At 47.9% G+C, this 25006-nt stretch overlaps 1 protein-coding gene across 5 annotated transcripts in view; it reads left to right on the forward strand.

Annotated features, from left to right (window-relative positions):
* Positions 1–25006, forward strand: part of MYO18B (myosin XVIIIB) — a 300037-nt gene that overhangs the window by 49388 nt on the left and 225643 nt on the right. For all 5 annotated transcript variants that reach the window (XM_033233057.1, XM_033233058.1, XM_033233055.1 and 2 more), the window contains one exon: positions 7651–7795. In XM_033233057.1, the coding sequence (XP_033088948.1) occupies positions 7651–7795 (145 nt within the window). The remainder of the gene's footprint in view (positions 1–7650; positions 7796–25006) is intronic.

A 25006-nucleotide genomic window follows, 5' to 3' on the forward strand; every position in this document is an offset into this window, starting at 1 on the left:
TCTTGCCTTTGAACCCACTCCTTGGATCCTGGGAGCTGGGGCAGTTGCTGGGAATCTCAGAGGACCCAGAGAAGGGAATTAGAAAGCCTGGGGGTCCCATCCCTCAGTCATTGTGGGCCGTCTGGGGTCCTCAAATCTGGGCTGAGTAGTACTGTGGACCCAGCTCAGTGGGTGAACACACTTAACCCCACCATCAATGGCTCTTATTTGGGGATGGTCTCTAGAAGCTCATTGTCAATGGATATTTGTTGATCTTATTAGATGCCAGGTATTGGCACACAGAAATAACTCAACTGGGTCTCACCCATCAAGTGACTCACTTTTGGGAGGTGGTGGTGGGCTGCCATGTCTACATCAACAGATCATTCCAAGTTGGAGAGATATGTGCCTGAGTGGAGGTGTATATAGGCTGAGGCCAAGCTGGGAGGAGGAGAGGCATATCAGGGAGGGCTGCCTGCAGGAGGCAACCATGAGCTGGAGCTGGACTGAGAGTGAATTAGACAGGTTCAGGGAGGCCAGCATTCTGGCTACACTGAGCACCTCATGCAAAGGTAAACATGAGTGGCCAATCAAAGCAAGGACCCCAGGGTAAAAGTGCGGAGACCCCCAGTGGCCAGGTCCTCAGGGGCTGCCTGTACCCGGTAACGTCCAGTTTCTCCCCTTAGTCCTCACACTGTGCCCTCACTGCCTGCCACATTTCAGCTTGTAAATGGAACTTACTTGAGAACTGCCAAGCACCAGGATACATTTGAAATCACAAAGCTTTCATATTATTTTCTTCTTCTCTATAATTTCTTTTTTGCAACCTAGCCTAAGTTTTTTAAAATGTGCCCAGCAGCAGTGGTAATAATAATAATAATAATAATAATCCTTGCCACCCCGCGGTTTGCTTCTGGCTGTCACATTCCAGGCCTTGGCCGGGGGCACATTTATTTTTTATGACCCAGTTGTCAACTGTGGGGGAATGGTGCTCAAATGGAAGGATGAGGAATTACTCACTTGTGCCAGGGGTTCTGCCAGGAGCTTGCTTTTACTTAATTCTCCCAGTGGTTCTTTAAATAAGGAATTATGATCACATCTGTTTATTTCAGGAGAAGTAGCCAGGCTCAGAGAGGTGAAGCTGCTTGCCCAAAGGCGCACAGTTTTTAAGTGGTGGAGACAGGACTGGGATCCAGGTCGGCCTGACTTTAAATTTGGTACTTTCGTTCTTCCCACTGTCATCTCAGATTATGATGCAGATGGTGGCTGAAGACAGTGTGCTCTGAGGTCTGGTCCACGTGCACTCTTGGCTCACTTACCTTCTGCCAGTCTCAGTTTTTCACCTGTGGGATGGGTAGAGCAACACCCTTGGGTGACACCGAGGACTGGGGGCTCAGTAGTAGTGACTGTGCCCTTCCCCAAATGCGTAGCCTTGCAGAGGTAACTTCACCTCTCTGAGCCTCCATTTCCTCCTCTGTCGGCTGGAGAGACTCAGCCTGCCTCATGGGGAAAAAGCGCCCAGTACAGCAGAATATGTGCTCAATGGACACTTCTCTCCTCTCCACTTAAACGGACTCTCGATGCTGAGATAAGAAGTGGATTGGTGAGATGCTGAGCAACGGGTAGGGCGGCTCCTGGCTGTGGACCGACACCTGTCCTGCCCTCCCTGCAGTCTCCATGAGGTTCACCGACGTGTGCAGGCACCCACGTGATGTTCCTTTTGAGATGCATTGAATCAGTGTTTAGCATTTTCCTCCCTGAGTTAGCTCCTGGTCCGGGAGGCAGAGGGGTGAAAATCCCCGGGCAGGTTGGTTGTAGAAACGAGGAGGCCCACCTGGCCCTGTGGAAGAGAAGGTTGGTGCACCTCCCCATGAATCAGAGTTGGGCCCAGGCCTGCCTGATGCCCCCTATTGTGCTCGTAACCACAGGGAGGACGCCCAGGTGCTAGTTCCCTCTGCCAGGGAGGTCACCAGGAGCACCATCAGAGGGCAGCTCCCAGCCACAAGCCATGGCTCCTCAGGACCCTTTGCTCTGCAGAAGAGGCCTGCATCACCAGCCTGTGCAGAGTTCTTAGCACCCAAATGCACTGGGTTCCCCCAATCCCCTATCCTTCCACTTGGAGACCCCTCTTGCTTCCTGGCACCTGCTTTGCCTCACTCGTTCTGTTTACCCTTTATGATTTGCTCCATCACCAACTCCTTCTAGGAAGCCTCTCATCCTTCCAGTCAGTTCCTTTACCCCTGCCCAGTGTCTCCCAGTCCATGGCATGTGCTCTGTGTGTCATCTCTTTGCACACCTGTCCCTTTCAGTGGACTGGGAGCCCTTTGAGAGCAAAGTCATACCTGATTAACTTGTTATAGAGTACGGGGCATCAACTTAGGCAGCAATGGGGAATGGTGTCCCTGGAAGGTGGAACAGCCTAGGTGAAGCCTTGGAGGGAGAGAGGCAGTAGTGAGTGGACACCACCGTTTATTGAGTACCACTGTGTGCTGACCACTGTGCTGGGTGCTTTACATGCATAAACTCATTTAGTCCTCATAGCAGCCCTGGGAGGATGCTAAGATATGATTTCCATGTCATTTATTTATTTTGTTTGAGACAGGGTCTTGTTCTGTCATCCAGGATGGAGTGCAGCAGTGTGATTATAGCTCACTGCAGCCTTGAACTCCTTGACTCTAGTCATTCTCCTGGCTCAGCCTCCCAAGTAGCTGGGGCTACAAGCACATGTCACCATACCTGGATAATTTTTATATATTTTTTATAGACAAAGGGTCTTGCTACATTGCCCAGGCTGGTCTCAAACTCCTAGACGTAAGTGATCCTTCCACCCTGGCCTCTCAAAGCACTAGGATGATAAGCATGAGCCACCACACCTGGCCTTACTTCCTCTTTGAAGAAGTGGAAACTGAGCCTCCACGCATGGGCAAGGGACTTTTGCAGAGTTGCACGGTTGGGGGTGCAGAGTCTAGAGGGCGTCTAGCTGCGTCTGACTCCAAATCCAAACCTGGCCTCTCTCTGAATGTAGGAATCTCCTGGGCGCTCTAAACTCAGCCTGGTTGAATGGAGAGAGAACATTTTGGATTTTATTTTCTTTTACTAAATTATCTGCAGACTTTGATTGACCTTGACACTTTACCTCAGACAAACCCTGGGCATCTTATGATTTGAATATTTTTATCCACTGATTTTTAAAAATTGAGGTAAAACACAAAGTATATGAAGTATGCTAATTCTAAGTGTACAATTCGATGTTTATATTGTCTCTGTCTTTGTCTCTCTCTCTTTTTTTTTTTTTTTTGAGGCGGAGTCTGGCTCTGTCGCCCAGGCTGGAGTGCAGTGGCTCGATCTCGGCTCACTGCAAGCTCTGCCTCCCAGGTTCATGCCATTCTCCTGCCTCAGCCTCCCAAGTAGCTGTGACTACAGGCACCGGCTACCACGCCTGGCTAATTTTTTTTTTTTTTTTTTGAGACGGAGTCTCACTCTGTCCACCAGGCTGGAGTGCAGTGGCACGATCTCGGCTCACTGCAAGCTCCGCCTCCTGGGTTCACGCCATTCTCCTGCCTCAGCCTCCCGAGTAGCTGAGACTACAGGCACCCGCCACCACGCCTGGCTAATTTTTTGTATTTTTAGTAGAGACGGGGTTTCACCGTGGTCTCGATCTCCTGACCTTGTGATCCGCCTGCCTTGGCCTCCCAAAGTGCTGGGATTATAGGCGTGAGCCACCGCGCCCGGCCTTTTTTTTTTTTTTTTTTTTTTTTTTAGTAGAGATGAGGTTTCTTCACTGTGTTAGCCAGGATGGTCACGATCTCCTGACCTTGTGATCGCCTGCCTCGGCCTCACAAAGTGTTGGGATTACAGGCGTGAGCCACCGTACCCGGCCCAATGTTAGTAATTATTAAACACACACCAGCAACTATCCTCCAGATCAAGATACAGAACATTCCTCATTCCATCAAAGGCTCCTTTGAGCCCCCTCCCAGGCAATCTCCATCGGAGGTACCCATCTCACTCCAGACTCATTGTCCCGACTTCTCTTACTATAGGTTAGTTTCGCCCGTTCTTGAACTTCACATAAACAGAAGCACACAGGATGCAGGCTTTTGTGCCTGGCTTCTTTGACTCAACACTGGGTCTGTGAGATGCCTATATGTGGCTGCGAGTGGCTTGTTCCTTTTCATTGCCGTGTAGCACCCCATCACTGTGCTCTGGTTATACCACTCTTTGTGGCTCCGTTCTCCTGCTGATAGACATTTGGGTTATCAGTTGACTTATTCCATTCACTTGACTTATTTCTATTTTCATGATTCTTTTTTTTTCTGAGACAGTGTCTTGCTCTGTTGCCCAGGCTGGAATGCGGTGGCCCGATCTCGGCTCACTGCAAGCTCCGCCTCCCAGGTTCACGCCATTCTCCTGCCTCAGCCTCCCGAGTGGCTGGAACTACAGTGCCCGCCACCACACCCGGCTAATTTTTTTTTTTTTTTTTTTTTTTGTAGTTTTAGTAGAGACGAAGTTTCGTGGTATTAGCCAGGATGGTCTCCATCTCCTGACCTCGTGATCCGCCCACCTCGGCCTCTCAAAGTGCTGGGATTACAGGCGTGAGCCACCGCGTCCAGATCTATTTTCATGATTTTGATCCAAAGAGTTTCTTTTGTCAGGGAACTCTGCAGAGGTGTTTGAAGAACAATTGGCTCTCTGGAAGTTTAAGGAACTGCGAATGTTTTCCTGATCTTAATCATTTTGAATCAGAAACATATATATTTATTGATCCATGTCTTCTGTTAAGAAAAAGACATTGGGAGGGGATGAGGAAGAGAAAGGAGCAAATGAGCTTTAGTGGAAGTTTTCTCATTCTTCTCTTCACTCGAACTACCTGGTAGATGATGGAGCCCTTCTGTAATTTAAAGTCAAATGCTCATAGGTGACAGTGGGAGCCATAATAAATGTGTGGGTGCTGTCCTTTTGGCATCCTTTTTCTGCTACTTTGAGATCTCATAAATAACTGAGTATGTTGGTAAGACGCCTTCCGTCCCTCTGTTTGCTCCAGCTGCAGTTGCTAGGTTGAGCTCCTGGTTGCTAGGGATTTTGTGATCCTGTGGCGGTCCAGAAATATGATGGATCAGTGGAACATGCTTTTGGTATTAACTGAAATGTTTCCCAAGCAAATCTTTTAATGTCACTGTATGCTTTGATGTCGTCCCAACTGGTTGATGATTCTTGCACGTTGCCCAGTTAGAGGAAGTGGCTTGAGTGGAGGAGACAAGTATCTTGGACTGGGAATCAGTCCAACAGTCTGAAAAGCCTGCTTCTAGTCTTGTATCTGATATTAATTTGCTGTGTGACCTTGGGCAAGTGTCACTCCCTCTCTGGGCACTGGATGCTACAAAAGTCAAAGACCTGTTGGCTTTAACAGCCTGCAGTTCATCACCCAAGTTCTCTAAGCAGGCTAAGTGCAAATCAGTTTCTCATTATCGGCTGGTGGATTATTGACAAAAGAATTCCCATTCCCAGCTCACTTCCTTTCTACCCAGCAGGCTTCTGGGCTGAGTCTCCTTGGCCAGATGGTGTGTGTATAGTAGTTTCAGACTAATTTTAATATTCAATCAAACATGATTGGGATCATAAATCTTAAAAAATATCCTACAACCCATAAACATCTGATCATGTCATTTTCTGTATCCTTCTGTTAAAATCTTTGGTAGGCTAGGTGCAGTGGCTCACGCCTATAATCCCAGCACTTTCAGAGGCCACAGTGGGAGGATTGCTTGAGTCCAGGAGTTCAAGACCAGCCTGGGCAACATAGTGAGACCCCCATCTCTAAAAAAATAATAATAAAATACAATCATCTAGGCATGGTAGTGTGCACCTGTAGTCCCAGCCACTTGGGAAGCTGAGGTGGAAGAATCGTTTGAGCCCAGGAGTTTGAGACTGCAGTGGGCTACAATCACACCACTACACTCCAGCCTGGGTCATAGAGCGAGACCCTGTCTAAAACAAACAAAATTAGCAGTTTTCTATTGCTGCACAGGAGACAGAAAACAAGTGCCATTTCCTTTAGTGGGAAAGCTCACGTAGGTGGTGGCTGCAAGAAGCGATGTCCTGAAGGGAATCTCGACTTACTGGCTTGCTGTGGGATCTTGATTGATTAATGATGTCTGTTATGAACTCAGGAATATGGTGGGAGTACATATCAGTATTTGCCAGTCATGACTGGAGTTTAAAGGCCACGCCCTTTAGTGTCATGGTCGAGGTCTTCAAGGGTGGCCCATGCCAGCTTCTCCAGCTTTATCTTCTCCCCATCTCTATCTGACCCACCTCCAAAAATAACTACTTCCAGACCGGGCGCGGTGGCTCACGCCTGTAATCCCAGCACTCTGAGAGGCCGAGGTGGGCAGATCACTTGAGGTCAGGAGTTCGAGACTAGCCTGGTCAACATGGTGAAACCCTGTCTCTACTAAAAATATGAAAATTAGCTGGGTGTGGTGGTAGGTGCCTGTAATCCCAGCTACTCAGGAGGCTGAGGTGAGAGAATCCCTTGAGCCCGGGGAGACAGAGGTTGCAGTGAGCTGAGATCGTGCCATTGTACTCCAGCCTGGGCAACAGAGCAAGACTCTGTCTCAAAAATAAACAAAACAAAACAAAAATAACTGCTTCCATGGACCACCTATTGTCTCCCCAAATCCTCTTTGCTCCTGTGGTTCCCTTTGCCTGTTGGGACTTTTATTGTATTAAATCGGCCAACTCTGCCTATTTATCTTCCAAACTTCTATCACAATTTGACCATCTGCTCTATGCTATTGTCTTTGGCTGTCTTGGGTGGGATTAATTATCCCTTCTCCCTCTGATGTCCCATGGTCCTCTGCATAGACCTATAGCACAGCTTACCCTACAGAGCCTACCTCTAGACCCTACCTATAGACCCCATATAGCCTACCTATCAACCTGTACCCATAGCCTACCTACCACTTAGCCCTTTTCACACTTAGTTGCTGTTTTTTTTTTTTTTTTTTTTTTTTTTTTGAGACGGAGTCTCGCTCTGTTGCCCGGGCTGGAGTGCAATGGCCGGATCTCAGCTCACTGCAAGCTCCGCCTCCCGGGTTTATGCCATTCTCCTGCCTCAGCCTCCCGAGCAGCTGGGACCACAGGCGCCCGCCACCTCGCCCGGCTAGTTTTTTGTATTCTTTAGTAGAGATGGGGTTTCACCGTGTTAGCCAGGATGGTCTCATCTCCTGACCTTGTGATTCGCCCGTCTCAGCCTCCCAAAGTGCTGGGATTACAGGCTTGAGCCACCGCGCCCGGCCCACACTTAGTTGCTTTTATGTCTCTTTCCAGTTCTACCTTGAGAGGGCCTCAAAGTCAAGGTCTGGGCTTTGCTCCTCTTTGCATCTCCAGACCAGAGGCCCGCATAGAACAGAGCTTCCATAAATCTGTAATGCGTGCACACGTGAATGAATAAAAGCCACACTGCATTTCAAAGTCAGAGAAAAATGATTTGGATAACTTTCCCAGTCGCCTGAGTTCGTCTGTCCATACTCCTCAGCTTAATTGTGGGTAATTTACTGTGGCAATAAAATGACCCCCGCATTCCTCCGAGACGGAGCTCAGCTTCAAGTTGTGAGTCTGTTTTCTCCGTCGTGATGGCCTTGTTTTCGTTCTCTCTCCCTTTGCTCCCAGCCTGAAGATAAGCAGAAGGCGGCAGCTGCCTTTGCCCAGCTCCAGGGTGCCATGGAGACGCTGGGCATCTCAGAGAGCGAGCAGCGGGCCATTTGGCGGGTCCTGGCAGCCATCTACCACCTGGGCGCAGCAGGGGCCTGCAAAGGTACGTCCTTCCTGCTGAGCTCACCTGGGAGGCCAGCTGTCTCCTTTGGCAGGCGCCTGACAAGGCCCTTCTCTCTGAGAGGTGGGAACAGGGTCAATCTGTCACCTTCTGTGTCTCTGGGACTGCTCTCGGGGAGGCTGCTGAAACTAGGCGTCGTGAGGAGGACACAGGGCTGGCATTTCAAGCAAACCTTCTAGACCAGCTGTGTCCACAAGAACTTTCTGCAGTGATGGAGATTACTGCTGTTCAGTGCAGTAACAACTAGCCACAGGCCGCTACTGAACACTTGAAATACAATAGTGCGACTGAGGAATTGAATTTTTAATTGTATTGAATTCTACTTAATTTAAATTTAAGTAGTCATAGGTAGGGAGTGGCTACTGTACTGGCAGTACGGTAGAGCAACTCTAGTGGCTACTGTACTGGCAGTATGGTAGAGCAACTCTAGAATATGGAAGGGAAGGTTGGGTCTGTGCAGTAAAGGTTCTGTGTTTCTTTTTATTTTTTAAATTTTTATGGTTTGATACAGGGTCTTGCTTTGTTGTTTAGGCTGGGCAGTAGTGGTGCGATCATAGCTCACTGCAGTTTCTACCTCCTAGGCTCAAGCAATCCTCCTGCCTCAGCCTCCTGAGTAGCTGGGACTACAGGTGTGCACCACCATGCCTGGTTAATATATATTTTTTAATTTTTGTAGAGACAGGGGTCTCACTTTTTTGCCCAGGCTGGTCTCAAACTCCTAGGCTCAAGCAATCTTCCTGCCTTGACCTCCCAAAATGGTGGGATTACAGGCATGAGCCACTGCACCCAGCCAAGGTGCTACATTTCTAGCTAGACATCTTGGAGATGCCCTGAAACTGATCTTGTATCCTTATCCCATCCTTAAGTGTCTGCTTGCTGATTTTCCCTATTTTGACCTGGTCTTCCAAGTGGTTCCTGCCATCCCCCTAGTCCTTACCCTCTCCCTATCCAATCATTCACCATGTTCCAGAGATAGTCTCTGTGACATCATTTCTGTCCTAGTTTCTGTGTCCTTACTGTTATCACCTCACATGCGGTGTTTACCTTTGTGCGTGTGTGTGTGCTTGGATGGGTGCAGCAGCCTCCTTGCTGATGCCTTCATTCCTCCTTCTACCCATTCTCATGATGACCATCAAGTTCCTTTCTACTACATAGACCCATACTGTCGTTCTCCTGCTTAGAATCCTCCTGAGGCTTTTCCTTGCCTCTAAATCAAATAAAATTCCTTGGCTTGGCATTCAAAGCTCCTCACCTCCCTAACCTGTCTCTTCTGCTCCCTCTTTTGGCAATATATAAGGTTCTGGGGAGATGAGGATGAAGAGCAAGGGTTTCTGCCTTCATGGGGCCTTTCGTGCCTTGTATTATGGTTGTGACTTTGTCTGGCTCTTTTCAGTGGCTGGTGGCTTCCTTTGGGTCCAGAACATGGAACTGGAAGTTGCTTATTGAATGAACACCCGTGTAAACTGAGGTCTGTCCTGGGACTGTGCATGGATTCTGGCTGACGTTCTGGGCTGTTACCTTAGGGGGCAGCAAAATCTTCGAGAAGGTGCTGGTGCATCCTTTCCGTCGTCCCCACATTCCCAGGCCCTGGGTCCGATTCCTTTGATTCTCATCCGTTTGAGCCACATACATTAACCCACTGTTTTGATTTTGGAAATTTCTAGAAGTCATACTGAGTCAGGAGTAAGTAAGATGGAGATTCCACAGTTGATCCAAGCCAAGGACAGACATGCTGGGCTGGGGCAAATATGAAAAAAAAATGCCACTTGTCTTTCCAAAAATCATCCACGCACATTCGCAATGGCAAAGATATGGAACCAACCTAAGTGCCCATCAACCAATGAGTGTATAAAGAAAATGTGATATATATATATATATATACACACACCACGGAATACTACTCAGCCATAAAAATGAGATGAAATAATGTCTTTTGCAGCAACTTGGATGGAGCTGGAGGCCATTATTCTAAGTGAAGTAACTTGAGAATGGAAAACCAAATATACGTTCTCACTTACAGGTGGGAGCTAAGCTATGAGGATGCAAAGGCGTAAGAATGATATAATGGACTTTGGGGACTTGGGTCGGGGAGGTTAAGAGTGGGTGAGGGATAAAACACTACATATTGGGTACATGTGCACTGCCGGGGAGGTTGGGTGTACTAAAATCAGTCACCTCTAAAGAACTTAACCAAAAACCACCTGTACCCCCAAAATGATTGAAAAAAAAAATCAGCCATGGGCCATGCTCGGCACTTGGCTGTCTGGGCATCAGCACTACTTTGCTCAGGGAACTGTGATGTCTCTCACTCAACTTCCTGGTCACTGAGGCCAACCTGAGTCAGGAGCAGACCCTGAGACAGAGATGTGGAAACGTGTTATATATTTGGGGGAGGACCCCAGAAGGCTGTGACAGGGGAATGGGAAAATGACACAGGGGAGGGAAGGCAGGAAGTACAAGGTGCATGAAGGAGTGGCTTACCCCTGGGAAACTGAGGCTTGGTCCTGCTGGGGACCCCTGGGAGACTCTGAGGAATATGCCTCCTGGTTGTCCTATTCAAGAGACAAGGAAGTTGAGATATTTATCCAGAAACTAAGGGAGCCCCCTGGCTTGTTAGCCTGTCACCAGGGAAGTGAAGGAGCTCGATTTCATTCCTGAGTTTCTCCTCCTGGGGCAAAGTGGGCCCCCCCTCCCTGATGTGGGCTCAAGGACCTGACCCATCACATCAGTGCATCTGACGATAAGAGAAAGTCACTTTTATAAATATTTTATTAATACTTGATGATGGCAATAATTTCTGCCAATGCTCCACCCACCCCACCTTATAAATTATTTTAAGAAGAGCTGCCGTCAGTCTGCCTGGGAGGCCTGCCTGGTGATTTACTTACTTACAGATTCTGCTTTGAAAGATTTCATAATAGGTTGCTCTAAAATCAGCTATTAAGAATTTCAAAGTCGTATATAAATGTCTTTGCTTTGTGTCATAACAGATCATTTTGAAATATATTAAGAATCATTTTCATTAATCAGGTTTCTTTTTTTTTTTTTTTTTTCATTAAAATGATACTCCCTTCTCAGCGCGCCTGGCTTCCTAACTAATTCTGAGAGCCCCAGTCCTATTTTTAAAAACCAATAATAGTTCCCTCTGGAGAGAATTTGGGCCTTATAACTGGACACAGGGTTTTTGAACTGTTATAGCAATGACAATCACCACTAATATTGGCTTGGTGTTTGACAGTTTCAAAAGCACTTACACCTCTATTATGCCTTTTTATTGCATTAGACATATGTGTTAACTTAATGCCATGGCCAAGAGTCAGGAGTCAGCCTGCTGGGTATGAATCCTGGCGCAGCTTCTCTGAGCCTCAGTCTCTTCCTCTGTAAAATGGGGCTAATGATGGTACCCACTTTGCAGGCTTCTTGTGAGAACTGAAGGAGTCAATGGCAAAAACTGTGGAGCACAGGGCTTGGCTCCTGGCAGGGCGTTTCATAAGGGTTCGTTTTCATCCATCTCCATTTTATAGACAAGCAAACAGAGGCTCAGAGAAGGTATGCCACTGATCTGGTATCACACAGCCAGTACCTTCCAGAGTGGGGTTTGGGCCATTCTCATTTTCCTGGGGCCACTGTGCTGAGTGCTTATAGGCTCGATGATGTCACCACCTCCTTAGAACAGCCTGGGAGGGGTGGGGACTGTTATGATGCCCATTTTATAGAGGAAGAAACTGATGCGCAGCAGAGAGTTTCATCCGTATTCCTCAGGACGTACAGCTAAAGCTAGAGATGGGATTTGGACTTAGGTCCGCCTGAGCTCTGAGCCCTGAGACCAGCCTCTGGAACCACACCTCCCACCTCCCAAGCACTCTGTGTTCCTGCCTATGGCAGGCCTACAATTCACCTCAATTCTGAGACTACCCTGAGTTAGCAGAGTTAACACAGACCCTTCAGGTTAGGGGTTCAGTCCCACAAGACTGTCCCCACTTTAGATGCCAGATGCAAGCACCTGGCCTCCCATACTTCTAACCAAGTGGCTTTTTTACATAGTGAGTTCTCATGACCCCTTTCTCTTGTCTAATAATTCACTAGAATGACTCACAGGATTCAAGAAAGCACTTTGCTTACAACCACTGCTCTATTATAAAGGATACAACTCAGGACTAGGGCGAGGGATAAGGGAGGGGACAGAGACTCCTGTCCTCTCTAGGCATGACAGCCTCCCAGCACTTTGATGTGTTGGAAACTCTCTGAACCCCATCCTTTAGGGGTTTCCATGGAGGTTTCTCTATGCAGGCATGATTGATCAAATTATTGGCAATTAACTCGATCTCCAGCTCTTCTGTCACATCTTAAAAAGAAACCCTATAGCCTTTAGCTATTGCCCTCTAAACCGCCATCCCTAAGTAATGCCTTCCCCCCACCCTAAACAACTATGAATCTACTTTCTGTCTCTGTAGATTTCCTCGTTCTGGACATTTGACGTGAATGCAGTCATGCAATATGTGCATATGTCTGTTGTCTTTTATGACTGGCTGCTTTCTTTTTTCTTTTTTTTTCTGAGACGGAATCTTGCTCTGTCACCCAGGCTGGAGTGCAGTGGCACAATCTCAGCTCACTGCAAGCTCTGCCTCCCAGGCTTACGCCATTCTCCTGCCTCAGCCTCCCGAGTAGCTGGGACTACAGGCATGTGTATAATGCCTGGCTATTTTTTAAAATATTTTTAGTAGAGGTGGGGTTTCACCCCATTAGCCAGGATGGTCTCAATCTCCTGACCTTGTGATCCGCCCGCCTCAGCCTCCCAAAGTGCTGGGATTACAGACGTGAGCCATTGTGCCCAACTGCTTTCACGTGGTATAGTATTTGCAAGACTCATCCATTTTGCAGCATGGATCAGTACTTTAGTCCTTTTTATGGCTGAATTATATTCCATCGTATGGATATACCACATTTTGTTTACCCACGGGCCAGTTTTTTTTTTTTTTTCTTTTATTCTTCCTGAGAGCTGGGTCATAGTAACTGCTTAGAAAATTCTATTTGAATGTATGCCCCAAACCGGCTTGCACAACAGGTAGAATTAGGCCCATTTTGCAAAGGAGAGCCCAGAGGCAGAGCGGTTCTGTGATGGAACAAATATGTATGTGTATGCCAAGAAGACTAGACTTTGCAGTCAGCCACCTCCAGCCAAGTTTCAGCTCTGCCCTTTGATGGATGTGTAAACTTGAACAGATCACTTCCCGTATCTAAGCCTCAGTTTTCTCATCTATAAAATGGGGACAGCTATGATACCTTCTCTGTAGGGTGAGGAGTGATGAAACGCAATGATGTTCATAGGAAGCCATTAGTTCAGGGCTTTGTGGTTCTGGAAATGTGTCTGTTTTGTTTGTTCCGCAGATCCCATGGTAGACATAAACCAGTCTTCTGGGTCTGTGTCTCCTGTCCTCTCTTAAACTTCCAGCCAATTACTCTGAACTTGTTGGGGTTTACACTATTTTTACCTCAACTTACGGTAAGAAACCTTTTACCTCTTGACTCAGTGAACACACACACACACACACACACTTTATAGAGAATAGAGGGAATCCTCTGTATTCATGAGTTTGGGAAAAAAAAAAAAAAGAAAAAGAAAAACAAGCCAACACTGGCACGTAGCTACAATCATGCCCAGAAACTCACCCTGGGATATCCACTTTCTCTGCAGCTACAAATCCCATTTTGGGTTTTGTTTCACTTTTATTTTGATTTTTAACCTTATACAATCTCTCCACCCAGCCACCAGAGTGGCCCTTTTCACACAAAACCCAGCCCACACCATTCCTCTGTCCCCATGCCTGCCCAGTTTGCTCAGAGACAAGCTAAGGCTGCTACAAAGATCTCCAGGTTCCAGGGAATAGGGGAGCAATGATTCCCAAGCACTCTCTGTGCTGAGTTACATGCTAGATCACCGGACCTGAGGAAGTATTCAAGAGAATGCCTTAAACGTGAGTCTTTGTCTATTGTTTCTTCAGATGGTGCAGTTGTGGCTCAGAGAGGTGGTGCGATGTGCCCAAGGGCACACAGCCAGGAAGTGATGGAGCTCAAAGCTGCCTGAGCCTAAGGCTCTCAGGCTTTGCACAGGGACCGGGACCCTTTTTAGTTGCTGTCAGCATAGATGAGGGTTTTTGTGTGTGTATGTGTGTGTGTGTGTGAGAGAGAGAGAGCACTCCTGAAGTCTAAGCAATTCTCCTGTGTGTGGAGAGTAGCTTTTGGCACAAGCCGGGTGGGCTCAGGTGGACACCCTCCATATAAACTTCTTGGTTGTCCAGGGCAATTGCACTTTGCTCAACCTGGATGTCAGCGGGTGGCCCTGCTCTGTCTGGCAAGGTCCAGGCAGCGAGAAGGCTCCTAAACCTGCATTAGATGCTGCCTGACAGCCTTGGCAGAGGGCACTGTCAGGACTGTGAGATCGGGTATGGTGGAAGACTATGGGCATCACCCATAGACCGCTAATTGTCTGGTTCACCTAGGATGTCCATGCGGCACAGAAGCTGAGGAGGGCAAGGAGATGGGCAAGGAGATGCTTCATCTCTCAGTTCCTCTGATGTCTGGAGGTCAAGTATGGCCTCCCCTCTCCCTCGCTCCTCATGCACAGGTTCTGAGTGTGCCCACCCTGTGCCCAGCTCTCAGTGGGGATGGAACTGGGCAGCCCCTGTTAAGACACCTTTCCCATGCCAGCCCCACGCTGCAATGTAGCACATGGCATCCCATTCGCTCCTCTAGATAAACTTAACCACATTCTGCAGATGAGGAAACCGAAGCTCCTCCAGGAGAAACCGCTTGCCCAGGGCACACAGTGAGGCTGTGCCCGAGCTTGGACTGGGACTCAGGTCTGTCTGGCTCCAAGGCCTCCTCCTTCCACTGCAGCATGGAAAGAGGATGGTCAAAGGACAAATGGCCCCTCTTTGGGGACTGTCAGGTTGGACCAGGGCAAGATCGCTGTGGATTTATTCTTGGAGCCTCAGCTGGGAGCCCTGGAGCTCTCTCAGGGATCCTTGTCTCATGATCACATCACCCAGTTGGACATCATCTCTGTCCTAGAAGCCTGGAATGGCTTCCCAGTCAGGCTCCTGGCTTCCCGTCTTCCCCATCCTTTCTGCCCCTATCTGCTGTCATGCCACAGCCAGCAGAAACTCCCCAGTTCACACATTTGGTAGGGTTACTTCAACAGAGCTACCGATGATGCGGTATGAGGGCAATTCCAGCTGCTCTGGTCCCTGCGCACCTCTCCCGCCTCAGTTTGCACCCATGATGCTGTGGCTCCGCTGCAGAGGATGTTTTCAGTTTTACTGTCTTGCTCTTCCCTGCAAGAGCTATGGTATGGTGGTCTTGTCCTCTCCTTACTTCCCTTTGCCAATGCCTCAGCTCTTGATTCGAAAGTCACTGCCCCCACAAGCCTTCCCTGGCCCTGAACAAGCTCTGGTTTTCCTGCTCTGTATGCTCCAGGCATTCCCTGGCCTCCTTTATTTATTTTTCATGTGGGATGATTGATTATTGGATTAATGTCTGTCTCCCATGCTGGGCTGTAGCTCTGTGAGTACAGAGGTCTTGTCTGATTCTGATAATCGTTGCATCCCCATGGCCTAGCACAGGGCCTGGCACATAGTATGTGCTCAATAAGTATTTATTGAGCCATGTGTCTTCTTGGCAACTCTCAAAGGAGGGAGAGGTCACCCTGGAATTGAGGTGAGATGAGGGATGTGAAGGGGTTGTGCACTTAATCACATTGGCAGTTGAAGGAGAGGGGCCAGGCAGGAGGACAGACAGACAAGAGCACTGAACGACAACCACTCTGCTCCTGTGGGCATCCCCTCTTGCTCTGACTCTAGGACGCCTCCCATCACAGCACAGGTGGCTCCTGGGCTTAGTCAGTTTATTACAGATTTAGCTCGAGAGGCTGGGCACAGCTGACCTTTGGATCTTAAAAACCTGCTTCCATGGTGGCAATGAGACTGCATCCCTCCCTCTGTCTACATAGTATCCACACCTCCTTTCTGTCTCTCTGGCTTGCCATCACTGATGGGTTCCTGGGGAAGGCAGCAGGAGGGGGCTCTGAGGGCCAGCACCACATGGCAGGCAGAAAACACCTGGTGATTTGATAGTGGTTGATTTGCTGCTCACCAAAGCTCATGGCTCAAGCCATCACTCCAGGTCCATTAGACAACAATTCTTCCAAGCTCATGCTTCTCTCCTTTGGCAAAAAGTGGCCTGTGGAACAATTAGCTGGTGCTTGTGTATTTCGTATGGCAGTCAATGGATGCTTTCTGGAGCTAAACTTGGTAAAGAGAGAGTAGGAAGGAGGGGAGAGCTGGCGTCCCAGAATTGAACAGAGCAGCATTCAAGTCCAGGTTTGCTGATCACCTGGCAGTGTGATTCACCCTGTGTCAGAGACTTTTCATCTCATTGGACCTCAGTTTTCTTGTCTGTAAAATGATAATAACCTCACCTACCTTCTACAATCATTGTACAGTCAGATAATAAATGTTTAATACTTGGCATATAGGAAGTATTCAGTAAGCAGTAACTCTTTTCTTTGCAAAGCATTTTGGCTGTCAGTTCTTTCTGTTGGCATTAAAGCCTGCCTCTGAGATGGGCTTGGTGAGAGTTGTTAAACCCATTTGGTGAGTGAAGAACTTGCACCTCTCAGAGGTGTGGCTCCTCATCTAAAGGCATGAAACGAAACTTCTGTGTTAGAGAACAGGTTCAGAACCAGAATCCAGTTTTAGACTCTCAACTCAGTGCTCTTTCTGCAGCTTAGCAGAAGGCCCGAGAGGCCAAGGGCAGTGTAGGGCAGTGGTTAGAGCACAGTCTAGCGTGACACAGACCTGGGCTCAGATTGAAGTAAGAATTCCAGCACTGGCTGGCTTTGTGGCTGTTCTGTTACAATGCTGCCGAAGGAATCAGCCCCAAAGCCCATGGCTTAAACAATCACTTTATTATTTCCCAAGGCTTCTGTGTATCTGCACTTTGGAAGGGCTCAGCTGGGAGGTTTTGGCTTGGGGTCTCTTATGTGGCTGCAGTCAACTGGTGGCTGATGAAGCATAGGAAGGCTGGAGTAGCCCATTTCCCAGGCTTCATGTGGTCTCAGGTCTCTCCCCGTGGGCTGGTTGGGCTTCCTTATGGCATGGTGGCTTCAGGACTCCAAATGCAAGTTTCCAGGAAGCAAGATGGAAGGTGCATCACCTTTTCTGAGCTGCAACATTTCTGCCGTGTTCTGTTGGTAAAAATCATGTCACAATTTCAAGGATGAGCAAAACCAAATTCCACCCCTAGATGAGGGAGCAGTGAGATTCTAGGGCGTGTAGGATGGGAGTTATTGGTGTGGCCATATCTTGCCATAGTGACCTTGAGCAAGTAACTTAAGCTTTCTGAGACTTAGTTTTCTGAGTCTCACAGGTCTGTTTTGCAGATGAACTGAGATGCTATTTGCCAAGGACTTTGGGGTACAGTGCCAGGCATATAAGTAAGAGTTAGGTTTTAAAAATCATAGTGTTGCAAAGTTTCCATAGCCAATGCATCCCGGCTCCCTACTGAGGTGGAGATAGAATGGCTCCTGAGACTTTTGCTCTCTGTTTTATTACCAGTGCCCCCAACCATTCTGTGAGACCTCCAAAAGACCTTCTTCCTAGAGAAGAGTAAATCAAGGATGAACTCTATGTCCTCTTTGCAGCAAGATATTATTTCTCTGTCTTGGGGCCTCTTTTTTTGTATGAGATTAAAATCAGACACAATCCTCTTCCCAGCAGTGACCTATGTTAAAATCCTTTCCAAATTTTCCCTGTTCTCCACGTCAGCCCCAGGGCCGGGGATCACTTTGCATAAATTCTCACTTTTAATTCTCACAGCAACCCTGACAGGTAGGGAAAGAATCACCATTTTTGTGGTCCAGGATGCTGAGTCTGAGGATCTTGCAGTCTTTGTCAAAGTCAAACAAGGTCTAGTTTTCCATCCAGCATGTGATGGAGCCAAGGTCAGAACTCAGTACCTGTCTGCCTCCAAAATTCTTGCTCTTCTCCACTACAAGGCCACCCAGCTGGCTGAGCTGGTGGGTACATTCTGGGTGCTAGGATCCCCACCCTCTCTCCTGAGAGTGCCTTCTCAACTCCATCTAATCTCCATCCAGTCCTCAATTTGGAAGGTTGTCTCTGTAAGCAGAATCGAGGAGAGCTCAGACTTGGGGCTAAAGGCATGGGATTTTGAATCAGGCTGACCAGTGTTCAATCCTTTTCTCCTGCATAGTCCAGGTGACTCCTTTGACCTCTGAGACTCAATGTCCTCATCTGTAAAGTGGGGATAATCAGAGTGCCTGCCACCTAAGGTTCTTGTGAGGCTGACATTATTGAACTTGAGTATTTAAAGCTCTGTCATTGCTATCATTGGCATTATTATTAATGAAAAATCGGTCCAGAACCCAGGAGAGTTTTCCTCAGCAATGTTTAGGAGAGGCTGACCTGGGCTGGTTATTTTTTTTTGAAATAGAATCTTGCTCTGTCACCCAGGCTGGAGTTCAGTGGTGTGATCTTGGCTTACTGCAACCTCTGCCTCCTGGGTTCAAGCAATTCTCTGCCTCAGCCTCCCGAGTACCTGGGATTACAGGCGCCCACCACCACACCCAGCTAATTTTTGTATTTTTAGTAGAGATGGGGTTTCACCATGTTGGCCAGTCTGGTCTTGAACTCCTGATCTCATGATCCACCTCCCTCAGGCCCCAAAGTGCTGGGATTACAGGCGTGAGCCACTGCGCCCAGCCTGGGCTGGTCTTTAACCTTCTCCTATCCCTGTGGTCCTGTAGCTGTAAGAGTTGAAGTGCGTCTCCCTGGAGAGTCAGACTATTGGTCACCCTGCCTCTTGTCCCTCACCACTTGACAGAAATGACAGTAATGTTCGGAACTCGAAGTGGCAACAAGGATGAGTGATGCTTGTCTTGATGGGGGCTTTGCTTGGTTTGCTTTTTTTCTGAAGGCTGATGGGTTATTTAATTTATTTGTCTCTAAATTTGCCAGTCTACTTGCTGCTGACCTATTGCTTAATATATGACACAGTCAGAACCATATATAACCCAGCAAGGGGTCCCATAATGAGGTGATGAAGGGAGGCTGCTATCTAGCCGGCACCTCACTCCCTGCCTGCCACCATCATAAAGAGATCAGTTCAGGAATGGATGGGGCTGTAACTTGGGGAGTCAGGAGGTGCTTGTGGGGAGGAGAGATAGCATCAATAATGACAAGGGCCCAGTCCTCCACAGAGCTGGGATACCCCAGCACCAGTAGCAAGGACAGTCCATCCAGGGATAGGAGGAGGTGGCTGGATGCTCTCCAAGCTGTGGTAAGACCTGAGCGTAGACAGTCAGTGATAGTCACAGAGGGACTGTTAACATAACACAATGACCATATATTCAAGAGCTTTGGGAAGTGTTTTAACAGTCTTACTGTTTTAAAGCAATCGTATGAGGAATATGTCAATGTTGTCTGTCTACAAAAATTGGAAATAGTCCAGAAGAATAGAAAGTTTAAAAAAAAAAGAGGTCTTTCCTCATACCCCAACCCCAAATCCCATTGCTATCAAAGGTGACTACTGTGAACAGTTTGGGGTGTGCCCTTCTGTCAGGTTTTTTTTTGAGACGGAGTCTCGCTCTGTCACCCAGGCTGGAGTGCAGTGGCGTGAACTTGGCTCACTGCAAGCTCTGCCTCCTGAGTTCACACCATTCTCCTGCCTCATCCTCCCGAGTAACTGGGACTACAGGTACCCACCACCACGCCCAGCTAATTTTTTTGTATTTTTAGTAGAGATAGGGTTTCACCGTGTTAGCCAGGATGGTCTTGACCTCCTGACCTTGTGATCCACCTGCCTTGGCCTCCCAAAGTACTGGGATTACAGACGTGAGCCACCATGCCTGGCCGCCTTCAGGCTTTTTTTTAAATAGGCTATAATTTATTTATTTATTTATTTTTGAGTTGGTGTCTCTCTGTGTCACCCAGGGTGGAATGCAGTGACATGATCTCGGCTCACTGCAACCTCCGCCTCCCAGTTTCAAGTGATTCTCCTGCCTCAGCCCCCTGAGTAGCTGGAATTACAGGCATGCACCACCATGCCCAGCTAATTTTTATTTATTTATTTGTAGAAACAGGGTTTTACTGTGTTGCTTAGGTTGGTCTCAAATTCCTGGCCTCAAGCGATCCTCCTGCCTCAGTCTCCCAAAGTGCTGGGATTACAGGTGTGACCCACTGTGCTTGGCTGACTTTAATTCTTAAAGCATTTTAGATTTACAGAACAATTGAACAGAAAGTACAAAATTCCTACGTACCCCTTCTCCTTGTCCCCACAGTTCTCCCTATTACTGATATCTTGTGTTGAACCAATATTGATACTCTGTATCAGCAAAGGTCCATAGTCTACACTCTTTCTGTTGTGTTCTTTCATGGATTTTGACAATTATATGTCATGTATCCACTGTTATAGTATAATACAGGATAATTTCACTACCTTAACCTGGCTAGTTTTGTTTTTTTTTTAAACTTTTTTTTTCTTTTTCTTTTTTGAGACTGAGTCTCGCTGTGTTGCCCAGGCTGGAGTGCAGTGGTGTGATCTCGGCTCACTGCAACCTCTGCCTCCTGGGTTCAAGGGATTCTCCTGCCTCAGCCTCCCGAGTAGCTGGGATTACAGGTGCCTGCCACCACACTTGGCTAAATTTTTTGTATTTTTAGTAGAGACAGGGTTTCACCATGTTGGCCAGGCTGGTCTCGAACTCCTGACCTCACGTAATCCACCCACCTCGGTCTCCCAAAATGCTGGGATTACAGGCGTGAGCCACCGTGCCTGGCCTTTTTCTTAAACTTTTGATTTGAAATAATTATGCACTCCCAGGAAATTGTAAAAATCACGCACAATATTCCATGAAACCTCTCCCAGCACCCCCCAGTGAGGGCATCATGCATAGCTGTGGTACATATCGAAACCAGGACACTGATGTTGGTGAATTACTGTAATCCAAACAGCCTTTATCTTCAGACCTCGAAACTGAGCATTTAGTTGCATCTATGCATTTAACACATATATGTGGATTAAGTGGTTGGTAATTGCTTTTTATGCCAGTGGGTTCGCACCATCTTTGTTCTATGCCTTTTACTTTTTTCACACATCATATCTCGCCTTGGGCCTCTTTCCACATTGCTTCATAGGGATATTTCTGATTCTCTTTGTCAACTGCAGGGGACTGTCCAGAATGAATGGGCCTCTGTGTATATGACAGTTCTGTTTATGAGCATTCATGTTGTTTCTTGCTTTTTTGGTATTATAAATAATGGCACACTGAACATCCTTGTGTACAGACAGTTGTGCGCATTTTCCTGGCAGTGGAACTATTAAGTCGGGTGTGTCCAATGTTTAACATTTCAATGAACCCTCCCAATTCACCTCCCTGGATGTTATTATGGGCTGGTTGGCTCACTTAGCCCTCACAAGTCTATGGGGTAAGTACTACGGGGTTATCATTTCCATTTGTAGGTGGAGGAGCTGAGGCTCAGAGAGGTGCAGCCACTAATTCAGGGTCACACAGTCCCAAGTGGCACAAAGCTGGACTATCTGTCTGCCATGCACTATGTCACTGGGAGTCCGAGGAAGGCTTGGCTTTTTTTTTTTTTTTTTTTTTTGAGGCGGAGTCTCGCTCTGTCGCCCAGACTGGAGTGCAGTGGCGCAATCTCGGCTCACTGCAAGCTCCGCCTCCCGGGTTCACGCCATTCTCCTGCCTCAGCCTCCCGAGTAGCTGGGACTACAGGCGCCCGCCACCTCGCCCGGCTAGTTTTTTGTGTTTTTAGTAGAGACGGGGTTTCACCATGCTAGCCAGGATGGTCTTGATCTCCTGACCTCGTGATCCGCCCGTCTCGGCCTCCCAAAGTGCTGGGATTACAGGCTTGAGCCACCGCGCCCGGCCAGGCTTGGCATTTTTAAAGGGACCTGCTGTTTCCACTTTAAGGATGCTGTGTCTGTCCTCTCCTCTAAGACAGGCCTGTCCTGTCCTTGTGTCTCTGGGCTCACATCTATTTCCTTAGGTGAAGCATGCAGGGCTCAGAGGAGCCCAACCAGGTCCCCATCTGGTGGCTTCTCACTGCAGCTCATAACTCTGCTTGGCTCTCCTCCAATTCTAAGAGGCTTCTCCCTTCCTTCTCCACTTCCATTCCAGCTGCTTCTACCCCTTAATGAGGTGAGCTTCACCCTGTAACAAGGTGCTCCACGTCCAGAGTATATTTGCTTTCCCTACATTTTTCCCGAGGGTGCTGATTAGAGTTGGTGTCTGGGACCCAGCTGGCTGCGACAGCTTTGTTCAGTTCTACAAGCTCTGAATTAAAGGGTGTGAAGAGTGGTGGAGTCAGGAGAAGCGGGACTACTGCAGGGCTGGGCCTGGGCTTCTCTGTGCAGAGGGCGTTGGACAAGCAAGCTCAGCCTCCCAAGGCCTCAACTTGCCAGGGCTCCGCCAGTTCTCATAGAGATCTCTCTGCATGGTTGAAAAAGCAAGGAGTCACTCGCACACTTGGCCCTAAGAGCATCCCTGATGGGTGGAGAGTCCAAGGGCTGGAAAGGGACTTGGACTGAAGCCAGCCTAAGCCCCTCTTTGAACACGGCAGGGACGAAGGCTCAGAGAAGGGAAGAGACTTTCTCAGGGTCACCCAGCGAGGCTACAGGGGCCTAGAATCATGGTCTCCTGACTCCTGAGTGAGTGCTCTGTTGATCCTGTTTGGCTTCCTCTCTCCTTCCCTCCTTTCTCCTATCTCTCTTCCTTCTCTCCTTTCCTTCCCGCCTCTCTTCATCCTTCTCTTCTCTCCTCCTTTGCTTCTTTCTCATCTCCTTCTCTCTTTTCCCTTCCCTTCCCTCCCTTCCTTCCTCTTCTATCCTCCTCTTTCCTTCTCTTCTTCTTTCCCTCTACCTTCTTTTTTTTTTTCTGAGACGGAGTTTCACTCTTGTTGCCCAGGCTGGAGTGCAATGGCGTGATCTCCGCTCACTGCAACCTCCACTTCCCGGGTTCAAGCGATTCTCCTGCCTCAGCCTCCTGTGTAGCTGGGATTACAGGCATGTGCCACCACGCCTGACTAATTTTGTATTTTCAGTAGAGATGGGATTTCTCCATGTTGGTCAGGCTGGTCTCAAACTCCCGACCACAGGTGATCCACCTGCCTTGGTCTCCCAAAGTGCTGAGATTACAGGCCTTAGCCACCGTGCCCGGCCCCTCTCCCTTCTTTTCTTCTCCTCTGTGCCTATTGGATGATAAACCCTTACCTTCCACGATGAAATTTCAGTCAAATTAAGAAAGATGGACCCAGGCTATCTTGGATGATAGATGATGCTGGGGGAAGAATTCTGGGCAGGAGACAACCAAAGTTGAGAGTGGTCAGTTCCACTCAAGAGTTTCTAGAGGCAGAGACCCTTGAACCAAATCTTGAAAACAGAATAAATTAGGGAGGGTGTTCTAGGCAGAGGAACCTGAATGGCAAAGACACAATGGCTTGATTCAGCGTGGAGCAGGTTCAGGGTCCTCCTTCTGACTGCAAGGCCTAGGGCCTCTGTCTTCCTAATCATAAAACATCAACCTAAGGGCCCCTGCACTGGTGCTGTGAACCTAAGGGCTCTAATGGAGACAGGATTGCCATGTGGCCTGGCATCCTGGAGATTTCATCGATCTGTCCTTGGACAGCCCTGTCACCTCCTCTGCTCCATCCTGCCCAAATGCCTTCCCATGGCTGCAGGCCCTGTATCCTCTGCCCTGCCCCAGCTAGTGGCTTGGCTCTCAACCTGACAGGTACTGCAGCCAGGTCTATTGTGGGCCATAGGCAAGGATTTATTCTGCATTTTCTGAGCATGTAGAATTTATTCATAAAGCTGGAATGGCTGGTCAGGATGTAAACAATTAAATATTAAAAAAAAAAAACTTGCTGAGAAGTGGCGATGCTGGAAGACAGAGCTCACTGGCAGTCCCACACCTTGGGAAGGTGGGGTGAAGAGGCTGGGACAGCTAGGGGACCCCAGTTTCAGACTAGTTGAGCCACTTATTTGTTGAGTAGCTCTGTGAAAGTTTCTACCCTTCTTCTGGGCCTCTGTCTCTCCTAAATAATAACAGCAGCTCACATTGAATCAGTGTTTACCGTGCGCCCAGGCACTGTTCTTTTTTTTTTTTTTTTTTGAGACAGAATTTCACTATTGTTGCCCAGGCTGAAGTGCAATGGCGCGATTTTGGCTCTCTGCAACCTCTGCCTCCCAGGTACAAGTGATTCTCCTGTCTCAGCCTCCCAAGTAGCTTGGATCCAGACACTATTCTAAGAGCTTTGGCTACTTCAATAATCTCATGGAGTAGATGCTATTATCTTATTTTACAGATGAAGAAACTGAGGCTCAGTGGGGAGAAAGAACTTGCTGAATGGGGTGGACTAGTTGCTCTCCATGGTCCCTTTTTACCTTGATTACCAAATACCCTATTCACCCCTTTTTGGAAGGGAGATAGTGATGGCTCAGCGAGAACTCCAATACATATGAGTTCTGGGCTCGTCATTCAGAGACAAAGCATAACAATGCTAGCAATAACAATGACAATGGCAATGATGATGGAATGAATTGTTAATATTTACTAAGAATTCGTCTTCTGCTAGACATGATTTAATTGCTTTGCATGGATTATTCCATTTAATCCTCATAACTCTATGTGGTAGATGATACCCATTTTATGGATGAGTAAGTGAAGGCTCAGAGAAGCAAAGTAAGTTATCTAAGGTCATGGACATAGGGAAAGAAAGAGCCCAATTTGGGACCAAGAGTTTGTCTTTAAATCCCACACCCTTATTCTTTACATCACACTGAATTGCAGGGTTCATGGCCATACCAATAAATGAAATTGGTAATCATGCCTTTTTGTATGGTTGTTGCATTGATGAGATTACATGCTTAGCACAGGCTCAGATGCATGGTGAGTACTCAGAAAATGCCAGCTACTCTTGGGCTTCCCTTGGACCCAGGAAATAGCTTTAAAGGGGACAGTCTGATAGGCCAAATGGCCCCCACTCAGCCTGCCTTAGCGAGGGGCATATGAATGTGGAAAGAGCATTACAGGGGACCATCTAGATCTGGCCTTGGTCCTGGGCTCTACCTTGCTAGCTGAGTGCCCTTAGGCAAGTCGCGCAT

This window comes from Trachypithecus francoisi, unplaced genomic scaffold (genome assembly GCF_009764315.1).
Source record: "Trachypithecus francoisi isolate TF-2019V2 unplaced genomic scaffold, Tfra_2.0 Lachesis_group14, whole genome shotgun sequence".
In the NCBI taxonomy this organism is placed as follows: domain Eukaryota; kingdom Metazoa; phylum Chordata; class Mammalia; order Primates; family Cercopithecidae; genus Trachypithecus; species Trachypithecus francoisi.